General features: G+C 40.5%; 2 protein-coding genes and 1 non-coding gene across 5 annotated transcripts; 1 reads left to right on the top strand and 2 right to left on the bottom strand.

The window, feature by feature from the left end:
- Positions 1-2,494: 2,494 nt before the first annotated feature.
- LOC104426266 (dof zinc finger protein DOF5.6) lies at positions 2,495-4,667 on the top strand. The gene is made up of 2 exons (XM_010039259.3): positions 2,495-2,778; positions 3,318-4,667. The coding sequence occupies exons 1-2, from the start codon at positions 2,728-2,730 to the stop codon at positions 4,278-4,280; spliced, it is 1,014 nt and encodes a 337-aa protein (XP_010037561.2). The 5' UTR covers positions 2,495-2,727; the 3' UTR covers positions 4,281-4,667.
- Positions 4,668-5,434: 767 nt separating this feature from the next.
- On the bottom strand, positions 5,435-5,506 carry TRNAP-UGG. The gene has a single exon. It is a non-coding gene; the product is annotated as a tRNA-Pro (tRNA).
- Positions 5,507-5,870: 364 nt separating this feature from the next.
- Positions 5,871-19,097, bottom strand: LOC104426265 (pantothenate kinase 2). Of its 3 annotated transcripts, none has more exons than XM_018865442.2 (24): positions 18,977-19,097; positions 18,633-18,661; positions 18,126-18,478; positions 17,086-17,298; positions 16,740-16,816; positions 15,826-15,942; positions 15,218-15,337; positions 15,044-15,138; positions 14,867-14,960; positions 14,563-14,694; positions 13,813-13,925; positions 13,494-13,686; positions 11,492-11,700; positions 10,943-10,987; positions 10,809-10,857; positions 10,267-10,349; positions 9,020-9,136; positions 8,237-8,300; positions 7,862-8,008; positions 7,632-7,790; positions 7,084-7,167; positions 6,666-6,860; positions 6,449-6,520; positions 5,871-6,222 (listed from the first exon to the last, which is right to left on the bottom strand). In XM_018865442.2, exons 3-24 carry the CDS (start codon positions 18,403-18,405, stop codon positions 6,133-6,135), a joined length of 2,748 nt encoding a protein of 915 aa, XP_018720987.2. In that variant the 5' UTR covers positions 18,406-18,478; positions 18,633-18,661; positions 18,977-19,097; the 3' UTR covers positions 5,871-6,132. The 3 variants fall into 3 exon arrangements, with proteins under 3 accessions (XP_018720987.2, XP_018720986.2, XP_010037560.2); XM_018865441.2 differs by having other exon boundaries at positions 18,126-18,481; positions 18,977-19,082; XM_010039258.3 differs by lacking the exon at positions 18,633-18,661 and having other exon boundaries at positions 18,126-18,481; positions 18,977-19,063.
- Between the last annotated feature and the right edge of the window lie 413 nt (positions 19,098-19,510).

Genomic DNA, 19,510 nt, shown 5'->3' with positions numbered 1-19,510 from the left:
GGCAATGTCATATTATCGATCAAGTAACCCGAGATTACCGCTCATTGTCACGACCAGATATGAGGGTAAGTCGATACAATATGATGACATCTCTAAGCAATCCGTGGCGTTCGATATATATATTAGTTACAAAGCCTCTATCATGGATGATGATAATGGTGATGAACGGACGATGTCATGCCAAGGTTAATAATTTTAAATCAACTGCTGTGTGTCCGAGGTCAGTGGACAATCTAGGGCGGGTCATCACTTTATTCACCTGACAAGTTACGACCGACTTTGGATCCTCATCTTGTCCTGGTTTTGTCTGGAGTGTGTTGTTCAAGCTATCAAGAATCTTCGCAGGTTTATCTTAATCCTAAAGCAGCTGCACATAAAGTCCATGCGTCAAGATCAAATTCGTTTTCAAAAAATGGATCCAAACCCGCCTGTCCGTTTCCGCAAGGATGGATTTTCAAACTTATTCCGAGGCGAGGGAAGTCGATTGGAACTTTGAACCTGGAGGACAAAGCTTTTTTACTAAATATGTGCCCAGGACAATGCACCTCCACTGTGGAATTGATTTAATTTAAACGTGAGCTCCAATTTTAAGTCGAACCAGGCTCCACATTGCTGCGTTTTCACTTACAACTTTCCGTTCAACGCAGCATGGAATCAAGATAGTAAAGATTGAAGGGGATCGCAATCATGCCATCCGAGAATTTCTTATGTATATGGTTATTCCAAGTAAGAAAGGATAACGGGTCTGATAAGTTTACAGGATCAATCTAAAAACACAAGGAATCTTTTTATGCGGGAGACATTTTTTTCTAAAAAAATCCAATCTAACTTATCGCCATCGAGTCAATGATATACTAGTTAAATGGTAAGATCCAAGTTAAAGTGCAACTGAAAATATGAGTCGCAAGTCTCATTCGACGTCCGTGACGAGAATGGAAATGTCTAAGGCTGGACTCGAAGGTGGTGTGGATTTGCTTGGGGCGTTGCACGAGAGCAGAGCCGAAAGGAAGGAAGGACTAGAAGCGGAGGGCACGTGAGGCACGTGAGGGGAATATATGCCTTGCTTGTGGGAGGCGAACGAGTGGGGCCCACCAGGGGGGGGGGGGCCCCGCAAGTGGAGTGATGTTTGGGTTTTCCCTGGGCTGGAAGGGGGGAAGAGGGAAGGGTGGGGGCAGGAGTCATTTGCCGCTTTATCGGAAACCCCAAAATAAATATTCTCTCCCTCCCCTCCTTACATTCTTCTTCGGTCACGTCAGTCCCCGACCCCAGCAGCCCCCCTTGTCGTGACGAAGAAGCCGCTATTCCTGACGTTGTCTTTCTCCTTCCTACTGTCCTACTGTCGTTTTTTTCCAAATAAGATATTCCCCATATCGAGCTTCAAAAGACTACACCCGATTTCACATGGGCATGATTATGTAATACGAATTCTCAAAGTACGAGAACCGCGAAATCCACCGAATGTTCCGTTCGCGTTGGGAGTGCAGACGATCCCTTTAGTTTGTAGCTAAGATGTCCTATGGAGCAATTGGGGTTATTTCCGTGGACTTTTTGAGTTTTTAGACATGTATGTTTCCGTGCGTGCTCAGAAAAATTCAAGAACATACCTCGCATTTATTCTCCTCTGACCACTTTCGTGCATTCATTTTCGAAACATGTAGTCGTACCTCGATTCTTGGTTGTGTATACCGTTTCGTACCCAGAAATTATCGGTTACCATTGTTTTGTGTTTGCAAGTCTATCATTTCCTTTTCCAAAGAATGACCCCTAATCAATTCAAATGGTAGCTCATCCACCACCGCCACTAGCCCCGTCGCTCGCTTCCATTGAGGACCTCCGCATAGCTCTTTCCGTTGGCCAATGATGACCCCATATCCATCTTCATTAGTGGGCCACAATCCCTTGTCCGTTTGCTCTATGCTCTCTCTCTCTCTACGATACATTGAGATCTTTGACTCGAGCAAAGTGCAAAGGTAATGATAATTTCCTCATTTAAAAATTATTCAATCAAGATGTAACGAGCTCATGTCCGAGACACATTGACAATTTATGATGAATTTAAATGCTCGATGCGAGGAAATATTATGAATATACTCTCTAATCATACTTCTGATTTGTACCAATATGTAAGCTAATCTGAGTAAAAGTACTAAGTAATGTCTATCTCTGTAGTTATCAGAAAACTGGATGGAGAAAAACGTGGCCCAATCAGCTTGAGTGCTGAGAACTTGAGGTCAAATGCGTGAATTCTCCAAGGAAGTGTACATAGAGACAGGGTTTTGCATAGGTCCTGCTTGGCTCCTAGGTAAGTGGCGGACCCACCATAGAGGGAGGGGCAACGGAGAAACGAGACAGCGTAGGGCCCCACAAGATGTCGGCCGTACATAACATACCACCGACGCTGCGTAGACCGTATCTCTCTCTCCTTCCATCTCCCTACACCTCCGCCTTTTTCTCGCCTTCTTATTCACAGCCCCACCCGTGCTTCCATGCATCCCCACATAAGCCATTCCCACTCACCTCTCTCTCTCTCTCTCTCTCTCTCTCTCTCTCTCACTTACTCCCATTATATAATCAGAAGCTTCTCCGAGGAGTGAAACGATGATCTGGGGGAGTTCTCTTCTGGAGTGATTCGGTTTCAGTCCTGGTCTTTGCATGCGCGATCTTGATCCGTCGGAGGGTCGGTCTGCTGTTGTGAATTTTCGATAAAGTGGAGTCATCAAACACCGAATGGCATTCACCTCCCTGCAAGTCTGCATGGATTCATCTGACTGGCTACAGGTCAATCCCTTTCATCATTACCTCATCATCCCCCCACCTCCCTGTAACACGCGCTTGATCCGTGTGCATTGCTCAAAACATGACCATTTCGCCATCATGTATCGCTCGAGGAAGAGGTTTCCCATCGTCGATTTATCTTCTTTCCTTCCTTTCCACGCATCAGATACCCGTTTGAGATCCTAGAACGACGCTTCGTCTCTAGCCCCTCTTTCTCGAGCTTCTCTGAGTAAGACGTTGTTTCGCTAAATGCGGAAGCTGTTCGCGTTACGGAGGATAAAATGTGACAATCGGTCACGTTCTCCGGTCATCATATTCGTGCGAAAGTACATCTTCGATGTGCAAACAAGATAAATAGAGAGGACAGTAACAGTTCGAAGCCGTACGTGCTAATAATCGCTGCATTATTGCTTCCATAAACGACAAAAGCAAGCCCTGTCTGTTTCTTGCATTATTGCGACCTCTGATGATGCATAAGTATGACACAGGCGTTTTTGCTGACACGCGCATTCCACATTCTCTTGTCCTTTGATTTTTCTCAGGGCACTCTTCACGACGACTCGGGAATGGACACGTCCTCGCCTAACTCAGGCGACATGCTCGCGTGCTCCAGGCCCTTGATGGAGAGGAGGCTCCGGCCGCAGCACGACCAGCCCTTGAAGTGCCCCAGGTGCGAATCCACTCACACCAAGTTCTGCTACTACAACAACTACAGCCTTTCGCAGCCCCGGTACTTCTGCAAGACCTGCCGCCGCTACTGGACCAAAGGCGGCACCCTCCGCAACATCCCCGTCGGAGGCGGCTGCCGGAAGAACAAGAAAGCCTCTAATTCCGGCAGTAATAGCAACAACAGTGCCAGCAGCAAGAAATTGGCCAACAATGATCATCAAGGATATGGGGTCCCTAGCCACCCCGGGCAGTCGTCAGCGTCCTCGTCTCGTGGCGACCACTCGACCGACCTCCACCTCTCGTTCTCGCCTGAGGTGCAGCTTTCGCACCTCCACGGCTTGCTCGGCGTCCATGGGGCCCCCTTCGCGGGCCCGGGCAACAATTTCTCGGGGCTCGAGAACCCGAGGCCCATCGATTTCTTGGAGGGCAAGGTAATGAGTTACGACAGCAACTTCATGCTGAGCGGCGATAGCCCTCATCCTCACATGGGCGTGGTCGGAGATCTCGGTGGCTCGACTGGGATGGCCCCGGGCTTCCATGGCTTCTGCGGTCCATACGGGATGGCCATCGACGGTGGTCATAGCGGAAATGCTAACAGTTTCATGGAGAATTGCCAGAGATTGAACATGCTCGTTCCATACGATCAGGGCCATGATCAGGAGCAGATCAACGCGATGGATGTGAAGCCGAACCCGAAGCTCTTGTCGCTGGAGTGGCAAGACCAAGGCTGCTCCGACGCGAGCAAGAACGGGTATGGCTATTTCAACGGCCTAGGACCGTCGTGGACCGGGATGATGAACGACTACAACGCCTCCGCGAGCAACCCGTTAGTCTGAAATCGAGCTGATGCACAGTAATAGGATTGCTATTTCCAGATCGGTTATTCCAAATTGACCTGGCATTGACGACAACAGAGTGTGAAAATGAGAAAGCCTGAGAGGGTTCAACAATGGCAGCCTTTGAGCATCGTCACTATTGATTGTGATAGCTTTTTTTTTCTTTTTTATCCTATTTTTGGTTTTTGAGTTTCTTTCTTTTTTTTTTTTGGTCGTCCTCGTGTCGTCTGATGTCGTCTAGTGTGAAAGATCTGAATTCAAAGCCGTAGGATTTTGTGGCAACTCCGAGGAAGATGTGCCAGTGCTCTTTTCTCGTTTAGTATTTAAAAATGTGTTAGAAATTAATGTTATCTCTATTTTTAATAGTAGCCATCTGTCTTTTGTTTATGCTGAATGGTATGATTACTGTTTGTGCTTTTTGCTCTTAAAGGGTTTCTGATGGTTTGACTATATGAGGGAGCTCCTAACATTTCAAATTTCGATTCGTACAAAGTATTTCGACTCATATTTCTTACTTTTGATATGACGATTTATCCATAAATTAGACTAAAGTTACAAAAAAATTTGTCGGGAATTGTTTGAATTGAAGACCTCGTTGATTTTAAAACTTTTATTCATGTTTAATATTTTTCGAGTACCAATTATAGCTAAAATTTAATGAGGATCAACAATTTCTCGGGTTTCGAAACTTATAATAAGATAGAAACATGAGTCTTGACATGTCCTATGATGTAAGTTAATGGCTGGGAAAATATCATCGGCCTTCCAACTTCAAATTGAATTGAACAAAAGCAAACCTTTCCGACTCATTAACGTTAACAAATAACAAGTCTTTGGATTAAGCTAGTGTCTTTCAAAACAAGAAAGAACTAATTGGGCCATAGCCTAAAATCAAATCTCTAAGGGAAGTCCCGTATGAACAAGGCGAAACCCACCATTCTAATCATGATGAAGGGGACCATGAGGGTCATAAACCGGTTTAAAAGTCCTTGCACATTTCGTTATGGCAATTGAAAGAACAAGCTCAACATCAAGAAGAAAGTACATGGGCAAGAGCTTTCAATTTACACATTATTCTCCTGACATGAAATGTAAGATGGAAAATTGCAGAAATGACGGGGAAGGGTCTGAAAAGAGTAAAAAGAGAGCGTTGAGGGGCATTCCGAGAATCGAACTCGGGACCTCTCGCACCCAAAGCGAGAATCATACCACTAGACCAAATGCCCTCATTTGTTATTAAGTTCCAACGGATAATATGTATTTGAAGCTGGATACGCTTCGAGCTGAAACACAAAGAAACAAACGAGAGGACCAGTTTCCTTTTTTGGGTCTTTTCCCGATTCCAAATTTAGAATGTCTTGACATTTTAGAAGGGAATTGCGCATCCTTGAGATCAGGTACGCGAGCCAGCTATAAAGGATCACGATTAGCGAATTCAAAGCACTTGTCCTGTGACCGCATGTGCCTTTTATTTCACCTCCACTTTAGATACCTCGGACATTCGATACCATTCATCTTTTCCATGACGCCACACTAAGCTACGCGGGAGTTCCTCCATCGTCTATGCCGAGCAGGAGGGACTCCAGAAAATCAGGACCGAAACTTATTTGCATAGTATGATAAGAGCATTGGGGATTTTCCATCCCACTGGAGAAATCATTTCCAAATGTGTAATCTTATGATACAACAGTGGCCTGCACGATGAAACTGTTATGGCAGTGTTTAAAAGAAACGCTAGAAGAGGACACGTCTAGTCATCTTCCAAGATGAGTCCAACCACCACTGTTCATCCTATAATCGCTCCGAAGGTTGAAGGATCTATCCAGAGGGCAAACAGGGAAGCGTCCAAAGTTCAACCGGCCGGTTCATATTTGCAGACGCAGTCGTATATCTTGCCTTTGACCAGCTTTTCCGCCAATCTTTGATTCTTCACCATCGCAAGCTGCAAGACAGAAGCAGTCCGTGTTTGAGACAGGGTGCTGAATAAGACGTTGAAGCTATCTGTGGAGACAAGACAACCTCGCCAAAGCTTTTCATTTGCTCGACTTTGAGGTGAAAATGAGGGAATTTTCTGAATGGATTTTCTCAGACCCATAGGACATTCCCACGTAAAACGTGAAATGACACTTTTTGACCTTTGCCGGAGAAATTGCAACGAGAAGCTTTACCTTAAGAGCATCGCATTTAAACCGAGCATACAAGTTGGTGTGAAGAGCTCGACCCATGCCTTCCAGGATAACCTGCATTGCAAGAGCTCCATCACATCAACTTTAGACAGCACGTGGACTAACACGACTAACGGAGCAGCATGTTGTAGCATAAGACTCTTTCTACAAAATAGAAATGGGGTCCAAGAAGAAATTTCAGTGTGAACACGTGACCTACCAAATCAGCATCCTTTGCAAGAGCAGCTAGCTCAGAGCTGACCTGCCTCAAGTCAATGCATGGACTCCCACATCCATTCTCGACAACCATCAGAGGAACTGAAGAAGAATTTTCTTTGGAGCCATCTATTGAGTTGGTCATTGCATCTACGAGGAGGCCTCCGGCTTCAGCTGCTCTTCGTAGAATATCACAGTGCTGTAATCGACCACAGCAGTCATTAGTCTCTCTTGTCAATTATGCATGCTTTAATATTCAGATCAGGGTGCAGTTGGAAATAACACTACTATTTATTGTGCAAGCGGTTTCTTTTTTCTAGAAGAAACCAAACTGCAGCAAAAGCAAAGGTGCATGATTAAACAAAGTGATGATTATTTCACTGGCAATCCACTCCAAAGGATGAGAATTTCAAGTTGCTGACCTTGGCAGCCTCAGCAACGATCTCAGGAAGCTCCATAGCAGTTATATCATTCAAAGCAGGGAGTGAATTTGCAACCAAAACCACCTGCAAATGAGTATCATTACATGTCCATTAAAGCATAGTGATGGGTTAAGAAATAGTAGCTGAGGCTTTGAGAGAATATGCAAGCCTCGATAAATGCCAGTTATTTCAATCAATACTTATGCTTTCCTACACAAGTCAATGAGATGATGCCCATCTTCTTTCGGGAGGTTTCCATTTACATCAGTTGGTCTGAATCTCATTTAGAAGGGCAGATGCATGAAGTTTCTTAGCCTTCATAGGTAAAGTTAGATGTCTTCACAAATTTCTTTAGTAGGTTTTAAAAATGTAAAATAATGCATGATGCCTTACATATCCAGATGTGAAAATCAAGCAGTCGAATTTACAAGACTAACTTGTGCATAACTAGTTCACAGTTCACGGACTGTGCAAGAAAGACTTGCACCACTTATCGTTTAACAGTTACAGACCATTTCTTTAGTCTGCGAATGTAAAGGAAACCTTACTTCTGTTCCACGTCGCAGGAGCTCCCTTGCCAGCGGAAGCATACCGAGTACGATATCAGCACCTGAATTGTCCACAAAGAGTAGAGCTCTTCTGTGGGGGCGAGGCTTCTGGGGTCCTGATCCCAACATTCTCTTCTTAAATTCATCAAAATCATCCACCTACAACATGAAAGTAGGTTGATTATCCCTTTTCCAGAATCTGTGTCAGAGTTTAAGTTCAATCCACTTACCCGCCATGGTCTTTGCATCTTGTTCCGACTCATTCTATAAATTTCAATAATCGTTCCCTTATGATAGAGATCCACACAGGCTCGAGATCCCCAGTCAAATATATTTGCTGCTAGGACACCTTCAATTAGAGTAAGCAGCCGTGTTTCCTGAAATCAAAGCATACACTTACAGTTGATTAAATGACTAAATTGTTACAGCGCATTTCATTGGTAGTATCTATTCCGCAATAATCAACACAATTTTTCTTTGGTTGAAATCAAGATTACACCTAGATGAGCCAAAAATTCAAGCTGCAGATTTTTCAGAACTCTGAAGACTTCAAAATACTTTCCAGTAAGAAGGGAACAATAGAACAGTACTCATATTACACTCACCTCACTCATACTATCAAGCTCCATCAACAAGTCCGGCAAAACAGCAAGAGATGCCTCATTTTCCCTGTATTTTCAAGCCAAGGAAAATAAAAAAAACAAAAAGTGGCGTTGCTTTCACGCTCACACAATCCTGGTGAATCTTTTTTATTGCATAATTTTTTAACCTGCCTGATAGTGGGATTGAATCTGTTTCGTCTCTTCAGCCCTGGTTAGACTTTTATTGGCATTTCCAATATTACAGCAAAAGTTGTCAAGTGAGGAAACTACTGACAAAAACATTCATCATCTCCAAAGAATACTCCTGCATAAATCATAATCCTCTCATGTTATGTTGGAGGACTCAACTTGGGGCTTAGGTAACAATTATATTTAGCAAGCAGAAACAATCAAGGTTATTAGGGTCCATTTGGTACCAGAAGTCCAGTTTCTGTTTTCATCTGAAACTAAAATAGCGAAATGATGAACAGATGCACCCGCGACTGTGGATTTCCTTGTTTTTGGGAGAACCGGAAGACAAAAAGTCATTTTCCAAAGGAAATGTAAAGGAAAATGGAATTCCACGTAAGCCTTAATATGCTTTCACGATCCCCAACAATAACAATGAATATGTGAAATGACTTAGATCCCCTTCCAGGAAATTGTCAATATATTATCAGATAAGTGGTAAAATGATAATAGTAACCAGCTTTCAGGAAATTGTCAATATAATACTTTTCCAGAATCAAAATGACTTAGATCCCCTTTCACACGAATAAACTTTTCAGCTGTCAATAAAATTTTTACCTTTGCTTTATGCTTCTGTAGGCATCAACAAATTGAAACTCTCTTAAACATTCTTCCCTTAATTCCAAAAGATTGGCCAATCCCATCTTTCCATAGGCAGCAGGCTCTTCCATCAACCTGCTCCGCAAATTATAATTTGAATTTTACTGCTTCACTTATGACAAACGATCAAGAGTCAAAAACAGTCATTTGAAAACAGTCATTTAAACTTCAGGAAAAAAAATGGCAACAACAACATTGAAGAAGAGAGTTAATTCACTCAAGTTCATTACTTCAACAACCAAGAAAACGAGCATTGACATATATGAATGAGATGGAAAGTTAAAGCTGTGTAAAGCAACCATAGCTATAGGAACACCGTAATTTCATATATTGGAGAAACGGCTTAGAGGAATTAGAAGTAAATCCTTCATTTAAATAGCCCTCTCTCCAATAGTCACAGTCCGAGCACCAAAAACTTAGTTGGAAGCTACTGACTTGCATGTGAAGACACTCAACTCAACAGTGGCTAACTGACACTGAAAAGACAGAAAGAAATATAAGGCAGCTGAGCCTTATTTCACTAATTGGGTCAGCCATATAAAATTCTTTTATGTCATTGCACTCTATTATGTACCAATCCTGTATAACTTAATTAAAAACAAGTGCAACCTTGATGAAAAACCAGAACATTCTCACTAGTTTAGTGTATTGATTGTCCCACATATTTTTGACATCTTGGGAGGTTTTTTAGATAACTAAGATTGCAACAAGATCTTAAAATAACCAGATTTATGCATCTTGAGTTGTCATAATAAATTGCAAAACACAAAAGATCTCCGAGTGAACTAAAAAGCCATTCACACGAGAAGGACAGATAAGAGGATCAAGTGGACTCTTTATCGCATCACCAAGCTGTGTCTTCATTTGCATTGTCATATCAAATTCATGAAGCAACGGCGGAGTGAACCTTCCCAGTTTTCAATCATTCAAAGACACGTAAATTAAACAAATTATTAATTTAATCCACCTCCAGAAATACGGATGCTATGAAGATGAAGTTAACTAATGGGGTCCCTTCAATTCATTAGAAAGATAAACTCAAGCCTTTTCAACACTCAAAGGAGAACTACACACAAAATCTTGAGACACTTTTTGTATACTCATCCAACCATGGTCGAAACTCACAGTATCAATGAACCAGTTCTTCTCCTAGTCTTGCACCAATCACACAAAATGACAAGCACATGGCATAAATATAAAATTACCGAGCCATATGAGCTGAAAAAGCACGGGCAAATGCATCGCCCCTCCTCTTGGCATCATCAGTTCCTCCTTCGCTTGCAACTGCCTGCAATTCATGTAAAGTGCAACTCTATAACCATTGTAGATCTGCTTATTATATGCTTCAACCTTGAGCTTTGTTAAAATTAAAAGATAACTACAAGCAGGACATTGTTGAAAATCTCAAAATTATTTAGTTGGTGGTTCTGCTGCAGTTACTGCATTGCAGGGGCCGAGGAGGGTCAGATGTAGGCAACCCTCACCTATACATGTGATAGGTGATTCAGCATAGCACCTCAATTCCAGCCCAATTTTTGGTTTCCCAATATTCCTCGGTATGAGAAAATCGTACATTTTATGATTTACTTCAGAAATGGCCCAGGTCTGACCATCAGTATTTGCTCACAGGGGTGCAAGTGTATGCACTGTTCACATGCACGAGAGAGAGAGAGAGAGAGAGAGAGAGAGAGAGAGAGAGAGAGAGAGAGGGAGATTTTCGTTGGTGACAATCAAAACATGTAGATACCTTATCAACAAGGTCTGGCAAATGCTCCAGCAGCACAGTGAACCAGTATCTTCAGTGAGATTTACACAAATCAGCTAAAGAGAAACTCATTTTCATATAAATGAAATTGACACAGAGCAGTGTTTGCAACTTACTCTAGCTCACCAGTCTCTGATAGGTCAATAGTGTTAGGTTCATATCTGTAAAAATTGCAAGTAAACATAGTGTTACAAGGGCACGTGGAAATATGCAATCACTGGTACCTGGGAAAAGTAATAAATTCATGATGCATAACATAATGGAAGAATATTATATAAGCAGTCAGTACGGAATTTAGCATATCAGGCACCAGTAGAGACATCATTCAATTTATCAAAAAAGGAGTATCAATAAAAATATCACTAGCATACAATTGTATAAAGTAAAACCAAGCATCTATCCTTCCATTTTAATTTCTTAAGGAAAATGCACAGATGTTTGAAAGCCATCCATATACAAATGCATGCGATAAAGGCTCAATGTCTTTTGGTCAATTCGAAACTGTTATCTTGAAGATGCCACAAAATATTTGTATGAGCCAAGAGTGTAAAAACTCCTGCTTTTTTGGGTCTTTCTTTAACAGAATAAGCATGAGCAATATAGATGAGGCTGATTGCAAGATAAAATAACTAATCAAAATGAAAAAAGTGTGAGATCTTGCATACGTTTTTGCATCAGCCAATAAGGGAAACACCTCCAGAGTTGGCACAAGATGAAGAACACCGACATTTAAAGCACTTGCATCAGAGCGCAGGGTACCTCCCTTTGATGAAGGCACTTCAAAGCCTCCAAGTCCAGTGGTTCCAGGTTTAGCCATCGGAACAGGTGCAGTAATCTCATTTCCCTTCTGCACAAACTTTTCCATCCATGAAATCTGCAATTTACTTCAAAAGCATGAGGCATTTTGTGAAATTCTGGAAAGTATTGATAACTATCAAAGATGGAGGATATGGATGATTAAAAACACCCAATGGAATTGCTCAATATCTCCACCAATATATATATCCTAAGCAAGATAAAATAGGAGAAAATCTAGAAGGGAATGGCTTGGAATCAAGAGAAAATAATCAGGAATATGGCATAGTGAGACATATTCAGGAAATGCATTATCTTGTAAATGCTTGCAGTCGACGTTGTTTTGTCTGTCTTGCAAGTACTTGCAGTTGGTGTACATTTAGCATGTTCCTTTCTTGAACTCAATATCTCATACAAAAATGATTACACATACAAAGAAGTAGACCAGTATACCATCAGAGATCTAATACAAGAGAAAGACCTTTAGGAAATTCAACAAAACTACTGCATGAAAATCGACGTTGACATCCACATGTGCTCAAAAGTAAAGAATATTTTGTCACTTAAACTTACTTTTTCCTACAAATAGTTTAAGCAACCCACTCTGGCCCGGACAACATCTCCTGAATGGTTGTAGTTCCACACTTGAGTTCATTTAAAAACAAATTCGTTCACACGAGCTTTATACATAATAAGCAGTCAACTTATTACAGTAAGATGAAAGACATGACACGAAAGGCTGATCCTTATTCTCTTCTTTACCATTGGTTAACTGCATATTTCTACTTTAAAGATTCTCTTGGCCATCTACATACTAGTGACTAACTTTTCTCTTCCAGTGGGCACATGGTTGTTGGGAAATGTGCTTTAAAGATGCCTGGACACTGATTAGAACACCAAGGATATAAAAGGAAAAAAAGAATCTTCACCAAAAGCCACTTTAACATGCTTTATACTCAAAACTAGTGGCAACCTGAAATTGATTAGCCACCATGTACTTTTAGCTTTTCCAGAACATTTAAATGTAAAAGCAGGACCCTATTCTGAATATCAATTGTTCCATCTCCTAGTCAAGTTGCTCGTGCAATCTATTCCCCAAATTTCTTTATCCTCAAATACCATCTGCTTGAAAGCCAACCATAAAGTCAATGGGCCCGGTATCTAAACCTTGCTGAACAGGTCCAAGATAAGTTTAAAACTATGGTCCATCATAGCAGTGAAGTTTAACCATTATCTAATAAGAAAAAATCTTTAGCAGGCCTTCAAATTTTTCATACAACACAATGTCACTTACGTAAAATGGAAAAGATTGACAAGCAGTAACAACGATGAAAAACGGTTGTTGTAAAGGAGAAAGTTTTTTCACTTGTCAATAACAAGTGATAATGATATCAACTTTCCGGTAGAATGAACAATATATCTGTTCACGGATTATGTAAAAATTTTAGACAAGATCTCGTGCAAAAGACTGCCTAAGCAATAAAGGCCCTTGAAGACTTCTTTGTCAAACTTCTAATTCAAGTCAAAAGAAAGCCATTTGAGAGAATTCAACCAAACAGAGGAAGAATTGAAAGTTCAGACAGAAACTAAATTTTGGACAAGTTCAAAAGATTGTAAAATGGCTCTCACTGAACCAAAGCACAGACTCTGATCGCTTCTACAAATGTATGGATGAGGAAATGAAATGGCTTATTAAAGGGGTAAAGATGATTCAATCTTCTTTAAAACGAAGAGCTCCAAAGAAAACCAAATCCTCCAAAAAGTTAAAGTGAGCAAAATCACACAAACGACAAACCATGAAAAGTTTAACCTCATAGTTTCACAGCTGTCAATATGTTCAGGAGAGCTTCTAGCTATTCTAGCTAAACTTGCCTTCTCGTTAAGGTCTGCCAGCGGAGGGCCATGAATATTTCCTCCTGTATATGGCGCCCCCATTGGAAACCTTTCCACCAACTGATGGACCATTAAGTCATCAAGACCATGCTTTTCATAGCTCATAAATGCACCTAATGCTCCCAGAAATCCTTCATGCCGCAGAAACATTGCTTGCATCTCCCCTCTTGACCTACATAATGCAACATTATTTAGCTCTGAATAACTGATAATCAAGAAAGGTAAAAGAATGCACTCAACTTTCCGCAATAGCTATTTTCAATAGATCATGAATAAGCTCATTAAACCAAAAATTTACCAGAAATGAACGGCAAAAGATATTGTGTCCATTGTATAAGCATGGCCCCTAATAAAAAAACCGCCAAAAAAGATTCGCTTTAACCCAAACCTTAGTGCATTCAAGTAAGATATCTGCACGGTAAATGATCAAATCAGAAGCAATGAAACAATAGGCACAGTGAGAATATTGCCATCACAAATTAGATTCCAATACAATGTAAAACCGCATACCTATTAAAAAAAAAAAAATACTATAAGATCAGAGCAACTAAATGAAGCCCTAAGAAGTCTTTCAATATATCCATTCTCATATCTATGGAGACTCCAAGAAAAATTTCAGGGCACTCCATTTATTTATAAGAACACCGTGTATTATACCATTTCGAGAAAATGAAATAATCGCTACCTTTCTAAGATAGTATATGAGTGGTTAATATTTCTAATAAATATTTGAAGTGATTCAATCACCCTAAATGCCCTTGTCACTCGTAACTTTCTTTGAATCCTGACAAGGCTAATTTGTTCAATTGCCAAATCATATCATCTTGGAGCATTATCCACCAGAATAAATGGAATAAAAAGTAGACGGCACTCATACTTGTTTGCATGACCTCTGGTCATTCGATGGTCTAAATGAAAGATTTAAGTAAGGTATACAAGGAAAGGCCAAATGGATGGAGTACAATCAAACTCATGCTGGTGGTCACAATTGTAGTGCCATTAAATTGAAGAGACGAGCAAAACAGGAACCTCTCTGTTTGCAACTTACCTGCCCAATATTGTAAGATATCATTCGCAACAGAGACAAGGATATGTCTTCAGGTCTGTAGTCCTCGAGCTCCTTGTTTTCGGAAATAGCCTTACCGAAACTTGAAGCAATCGTGGATGCAGATAGACCAATCTGGGATTATTAACAACATGAGAAGCTTGATCGCATGGATGAACATGTGATAACACAATACTTAGTGACATGAAAAAGGAAACAATTTCAACAGACATACATGGTATATCACCTTTTGTAGAACATATGTTAGCAAAAAGCTTCAATGGAAGGAACCAAAAGCAAGTCATACCTTAGAGTAATCCATACCGCCATATATGTCTCCAACAAGCATGTCAATTGTCCTGTTGTCTCCTCGTTGACTTAGCTCCAGCAACTCATCAAAACTGAAGCACAAAAAACAATCCAAGGCACCAGATTAGGAAAACTTGCAGATAGATAGAAGGAAACAAGGACTATCAAGATTGACCTTTTGCACTTTGTTAACAGCCTTCCCAAGCCCCAGTATGTACCTCCACCAACATTAGTACCACTGACTCGCTGAAATTTCCCATCGCCATCAACCTGTAGCAGGCAAAAACTGAAAACACTAACTAGGAAAATATAAGTTTACGCACAGCCACGAAAAAGATGATAAATTTACCTTAATCATGCTGACACCAGATCCAATATTAACAAGAAGATAAGGGAATAATTCATTGTGGTCGATTTGCACAAATTCTTTCTGACCCTCAATGTGAGTAAAAGCTTCATGACGAATTGCCTAATTACAATAAGTAGCAATGTTAGGAGGCTCCAAGAGACTTAAGGATGACATCAAAACCAAGACATATGAAAATACTAAAGCAAATGAAACTAATGTCCATCCATGCTGGCAGAGCCAGAGTTTTCTCTCTCTCTCTCTCTTTTTTTTTTGGGTCATGCAGAGCTGGAGTTGAGAAATACATAATTCTACAATTACTAATGCTGGGTGAATGAGTAAACAATAGCAGAACTCCACCTAGAAAATTTTTCTGTAGTTGATATTCAAAATGCTGAAGATTGGAGGCAAGAAAATTGAGCGGAAAATAAAAAGTGGCACTTCATAACATGTTCAGGCTCATCGGTTGATTCACGTGCTCAAACATTTCCACCTGATAAAATCTATGATGCTGAAGATAAACTTGAAACTTCAGTTCCCTGTCTCAGGAAAAGCAAAATAATGGACAAGAATGAAATCTAGCTGAAAGGGAGGAAGTGCAAAAGATTCACCTTGAGCAAAAAATTTGCACCAGCTACAAGACAATCCATTTCATCTTCTTTTTCAATACTAACGCCAAGCCTTTCTCTAAAGAGATCTGCAAATTTGAATGCTCCACCACCCGTGGCCTTCTCGCAAGAACAATGCATTAATGGCTCAGATTTATCTAGAATAGAACAGAAAGAAGGAAAATAGTCCCTCACCAAGAGTCTGATTACATCAGAGATTGTCCATTTTCAAAAACATCCAAATGCCAGTCAAATGAAAATCAACAAAAAGCAAACACAAACACACACACGCAATCTTTCCCAGATAAGAACTGAAAGATGGAAAATATTCCCTGGCCAAAAGTCTGACTACGTCAACGTTTGTTGATTTTCAAAAACATCAGCATGCCAACAAAATGAAATTCAGCAAAAAGTGGGCATGCATACATATACAAACATACTTGTAACAAAGATAGGTCTTGACAGAGGTACAAAGGAACTTATGGTTTCCCCACTAACAATGTTAGGATGAATACCGTGAGAAAAAATTAGTTGGGCCTTTTAAGGAAAAATTAATTGGCACAACATAGAAGATGATGAGAAACATAACATGCACTAACTGGTGTCTGAGTTTATGTTATTTTCTTTTCGCTTATAAAGGAACAGGAAGTTGATATTACTATCCCTAATGTCCACAATGTGACACTGTAAGCTTCTTCTCAAAACACAGAGAGGGCTGCAACCAACACGAAGAAAAAGTAGGTCCTTTTCGTTTCATGTATACTATAAACATTGCGTTCATTCAATCAGATTAAAAAAAATTCAACAAGTTCAAAAAGTCCGCATCTTCAAGAACATCAAACAAACTTTGGTTTTTCTCCATTCATTTGGCAAGGATCACATAATACGCCACAATAGTCATATGAACAAGTGTTCACCTTTATTACAGCATTGTTAGCATTGTTAATGGGTTGTGAATTGGGAGATTCAGAACCCCAATGACGAGAATCTACACCTGTGACAACATAACAAACCAGAACATTAGTGTAATGAAAGGAGAATAGATTCATTCTATTGAAGATATAGGATTAAATCACAGAATGAGACCAATAACTAGATAGGAGCAAAGATAAGTTGGAGAGATGACAGACTGAAAATCTAATACAACGTCTTAGCAATTGCTGATAAATATGTTCACCCAAAAAAATGTGCCAGCGTACTGGAAAGCACTCGAGCATGCAAGAGCACATGGTGCAAGAGCACGACAGTGTAAAAGAAATATACCACTGCAATGAAGCTGCTTGGAGTCTATAAATTCTAGGCATTCGTTTATCTTGTGTGTCTCAAATTTAACAAAATGCAGCCTTCCACCTAGAATTGGGTAGCTTCTCCTGTTGCCATTGGATATCCCTAGTCTCAGCTTCACAGTTTTCTTCCTCTTATCAATAGTGGATTGGTCCTCGTGTCTTGAAAAGTACACCAACTTGATGAGAGAACCTGCCAGAACACCAACACATTATCAAAAATTTGATGATGAATAGGGCTGCTTTAGAAGCCAACATTTAGTACGAGCAACTGATGACGAAAAGGTTCTGGCGGCAAGGACCTTGTTCGCCTTCCAAGTGCTAGAATATATTCTATTATTTACTTTTCCTCAAAAACTCAACTTTCTTCTCTTCTCAAGTGTTAGAAGAGTTTATATCATCCATTTCTAATTATGCATTCCATATAATGTATCGGGTATAACCCTCCAAATAAAGCACTATCAAGCACTTCTGATCCACCAGCCGCAAACAAGATCTCACGACATATTAGTAAAGATAAATTAAAGTGTTCTTCAAATAACCAGGGAAAGTGAAAGGAGCCGATATGTCCACTCCAAAAACATAAAAGATAGAGAAAAAGGAAGAAGTTTAAATTCGCTGGAGAGGAGGGAAAAAAAGAGTGGAAACCTGCGTGCATAGTATATCCTCAAAAATATGAAGTCAACAGCCAGACGGTGAAAATATCTCCATCAAATGGAAAATTAAGAGGTAACATAGTAATATAATCACAAAAACAAGTTCACAACTATGAAAAGCTTTAACATTCAAGAGCAGAGTGCTGCATAGTCTCTACAAAAACTTCATGCAGTGCATATATTTTTGATTCTTTTTGTTGTCAAACCTTACACTTCCCACAGAAAATTAAAGCAATGCAATCCATCCAATTACGGCTCCACAAATCAAAAGAGAGAAGGGCGAAAAGTTGAGGGAGCTAATGAAACACCAACCCAATTTGAAAAAACTTGGGAACAAAAAAAACCACGGAATCTTGTTCCGTACCTCCAATGTCAAGAGCCAAGTGAGAGATATCATCAGACTGATTAGGCAAAAGAATCGTGGGATCTCTCTCTTCAAAGTTCCCTTGAATTGCTGCTTTGCTGAGGTCAAGCTGTGGCCTTGAACTAGACCTGTGGATGGAATTGCTAGCCGGATGAGCCATGGAATCGCCCTCGGTATCTTTGCCTTCGTCTACAGGATCGCTGCTCTCGTGGGCATCTTCTTGATCTTTTATATCGTCATTTCCAAGAGAGTTTCGGTAGTCTTCGCTTGGACCAGCCATCAATCCGAAGGACGAATTTTCACCCACCCAACCCCCGTTTCTAGGCAGAGCGGTCCTATAGGACACTTGTCATCTACTGCAAGAAAACGTGAAAGGGCCAAATCTTGATTACATAAAACGGGAAGATTTTCTGAGGAAGAAACGATTAATATATTCAGAGAACGAGACCAATTAGGATTAGGAGATATAAGAAACTTTCAAACAAAATTCAAAGTGCACCGTTTCACCTTGACAAAGTGGGATAGCTTCCTTTGACCTGTAGCGTGAGGCAATAAAGAATTCCTCAGTACAAATTGTAATGAGGCGAGAGAGAGAGAGAGAGAGAGAGAGAGAGAGAGAGTGATAACGACTGCATAGAAAGACAAATACATCGAAGCACCCACATGGAAAAATTACAAGGGCATGGATCAATTGTGGGAGTGAACAGGAAAAAGATGAGATTGGATAAAATCAAGAAACGCAGGAGATGGGTTTTGTCACTTTCAAGAGAAGCAGGTTGTTTGACTGGTTGGAGCTCAGAACGGTGAAACCCGGGGATTCGAATCGCGCGAGGAGTAGAGAAAGGACGGACCTTTGAACTGGATGGCCGGTGTCCGAATTCAATCCATGCAAATTCGAGCACTATGATTTCCGAGAGTGTTTGCCGTGTTCGCAATTTGATTGGGGAACAACACAAGATCGGTTCTTGGACCTTATATATGTTCTTCCTTTTCCCCGGTCTGAGAATATTTCCACTCGCGTTTGCGGCGCGTCACAGCGACAACCAACAACACCAGCCCTTCTAATAATAATAATTAGGAATGTCAGCTGGCGAACATAAAATAACAACTAAGAATTATATATTACGTAAACATAATTTTCTAAATCAATTATGTTTGATTGAAGAAAACTTCATCGTTGATAGTAACATAATGAATTTTTATAAATCGAGATTAAAGTAATCCTTCCAAATTTCCAAAGCTTTCCAAGTGATTAAAGATTGATATGATATGTAGACTATTGTGGTAGGTGCGAGAATTGAAAGGGTTGGACATGCTATGAAATGCATAGTGTATTTAATGACATTTCTGCTTTTAGAAATAATTCTCTTCGAAAATAATTTTTC

Source organism: Eucalyptus grandis, chromosome 11 (assembly GCF_016545825.1).
Source record: "Eucalyptus grandis isolate ANBG69807.140 chromosome 11, ASM1654582v1, whole genome shotgun sequence".
Taxonomy (NCBI): Eukaryota; Viridiplantae; Streptophyta; class Magnoliopsida; order Myrtales; family Myrtaceae; genus Eucalyptus; species Eucalyptus grandis.
This window is presented reverse-complemented; position numbering and strand designations above follow the sequence as displayed.

Coding starts and splice junctions, on each gene's coding strand:
- LOC104426266 (XM_010039259.3), top strand. CDS start 2,728: ATGGCATTCACCTCCCTGCAAGTCTGCATGGATTCATCTGACTGGCTA. Junction 2,779..3,317: donor ATTCATCTGACTGGCTACAG/GTCAATCCCTTT, acceptor GATTTTTCTCAG/GGCACTCTTCACGACGACTC.
- LOC104426265 (XM_018865442.2), bottom strand. CDS start 18,405: ATGGCTGGTCCAAGCGAAGACTACCGAAACTCTCTTGGAAATGACGAT. Junction 15,943..16,739: donor CTAACAATGCTGTAATAAAG/GTGAACACTTGT, acceptor TCTTGCGAGAAG/GCCACGGGTGGTGGAGCATT. Junction 7,168..7,631: donor TCCTGCGACGTGGAACAGAA/GTAAGGTTTCCT, acceptor ACTCATTTGCAG/GTGGTTTTGGTTGCAAATTC.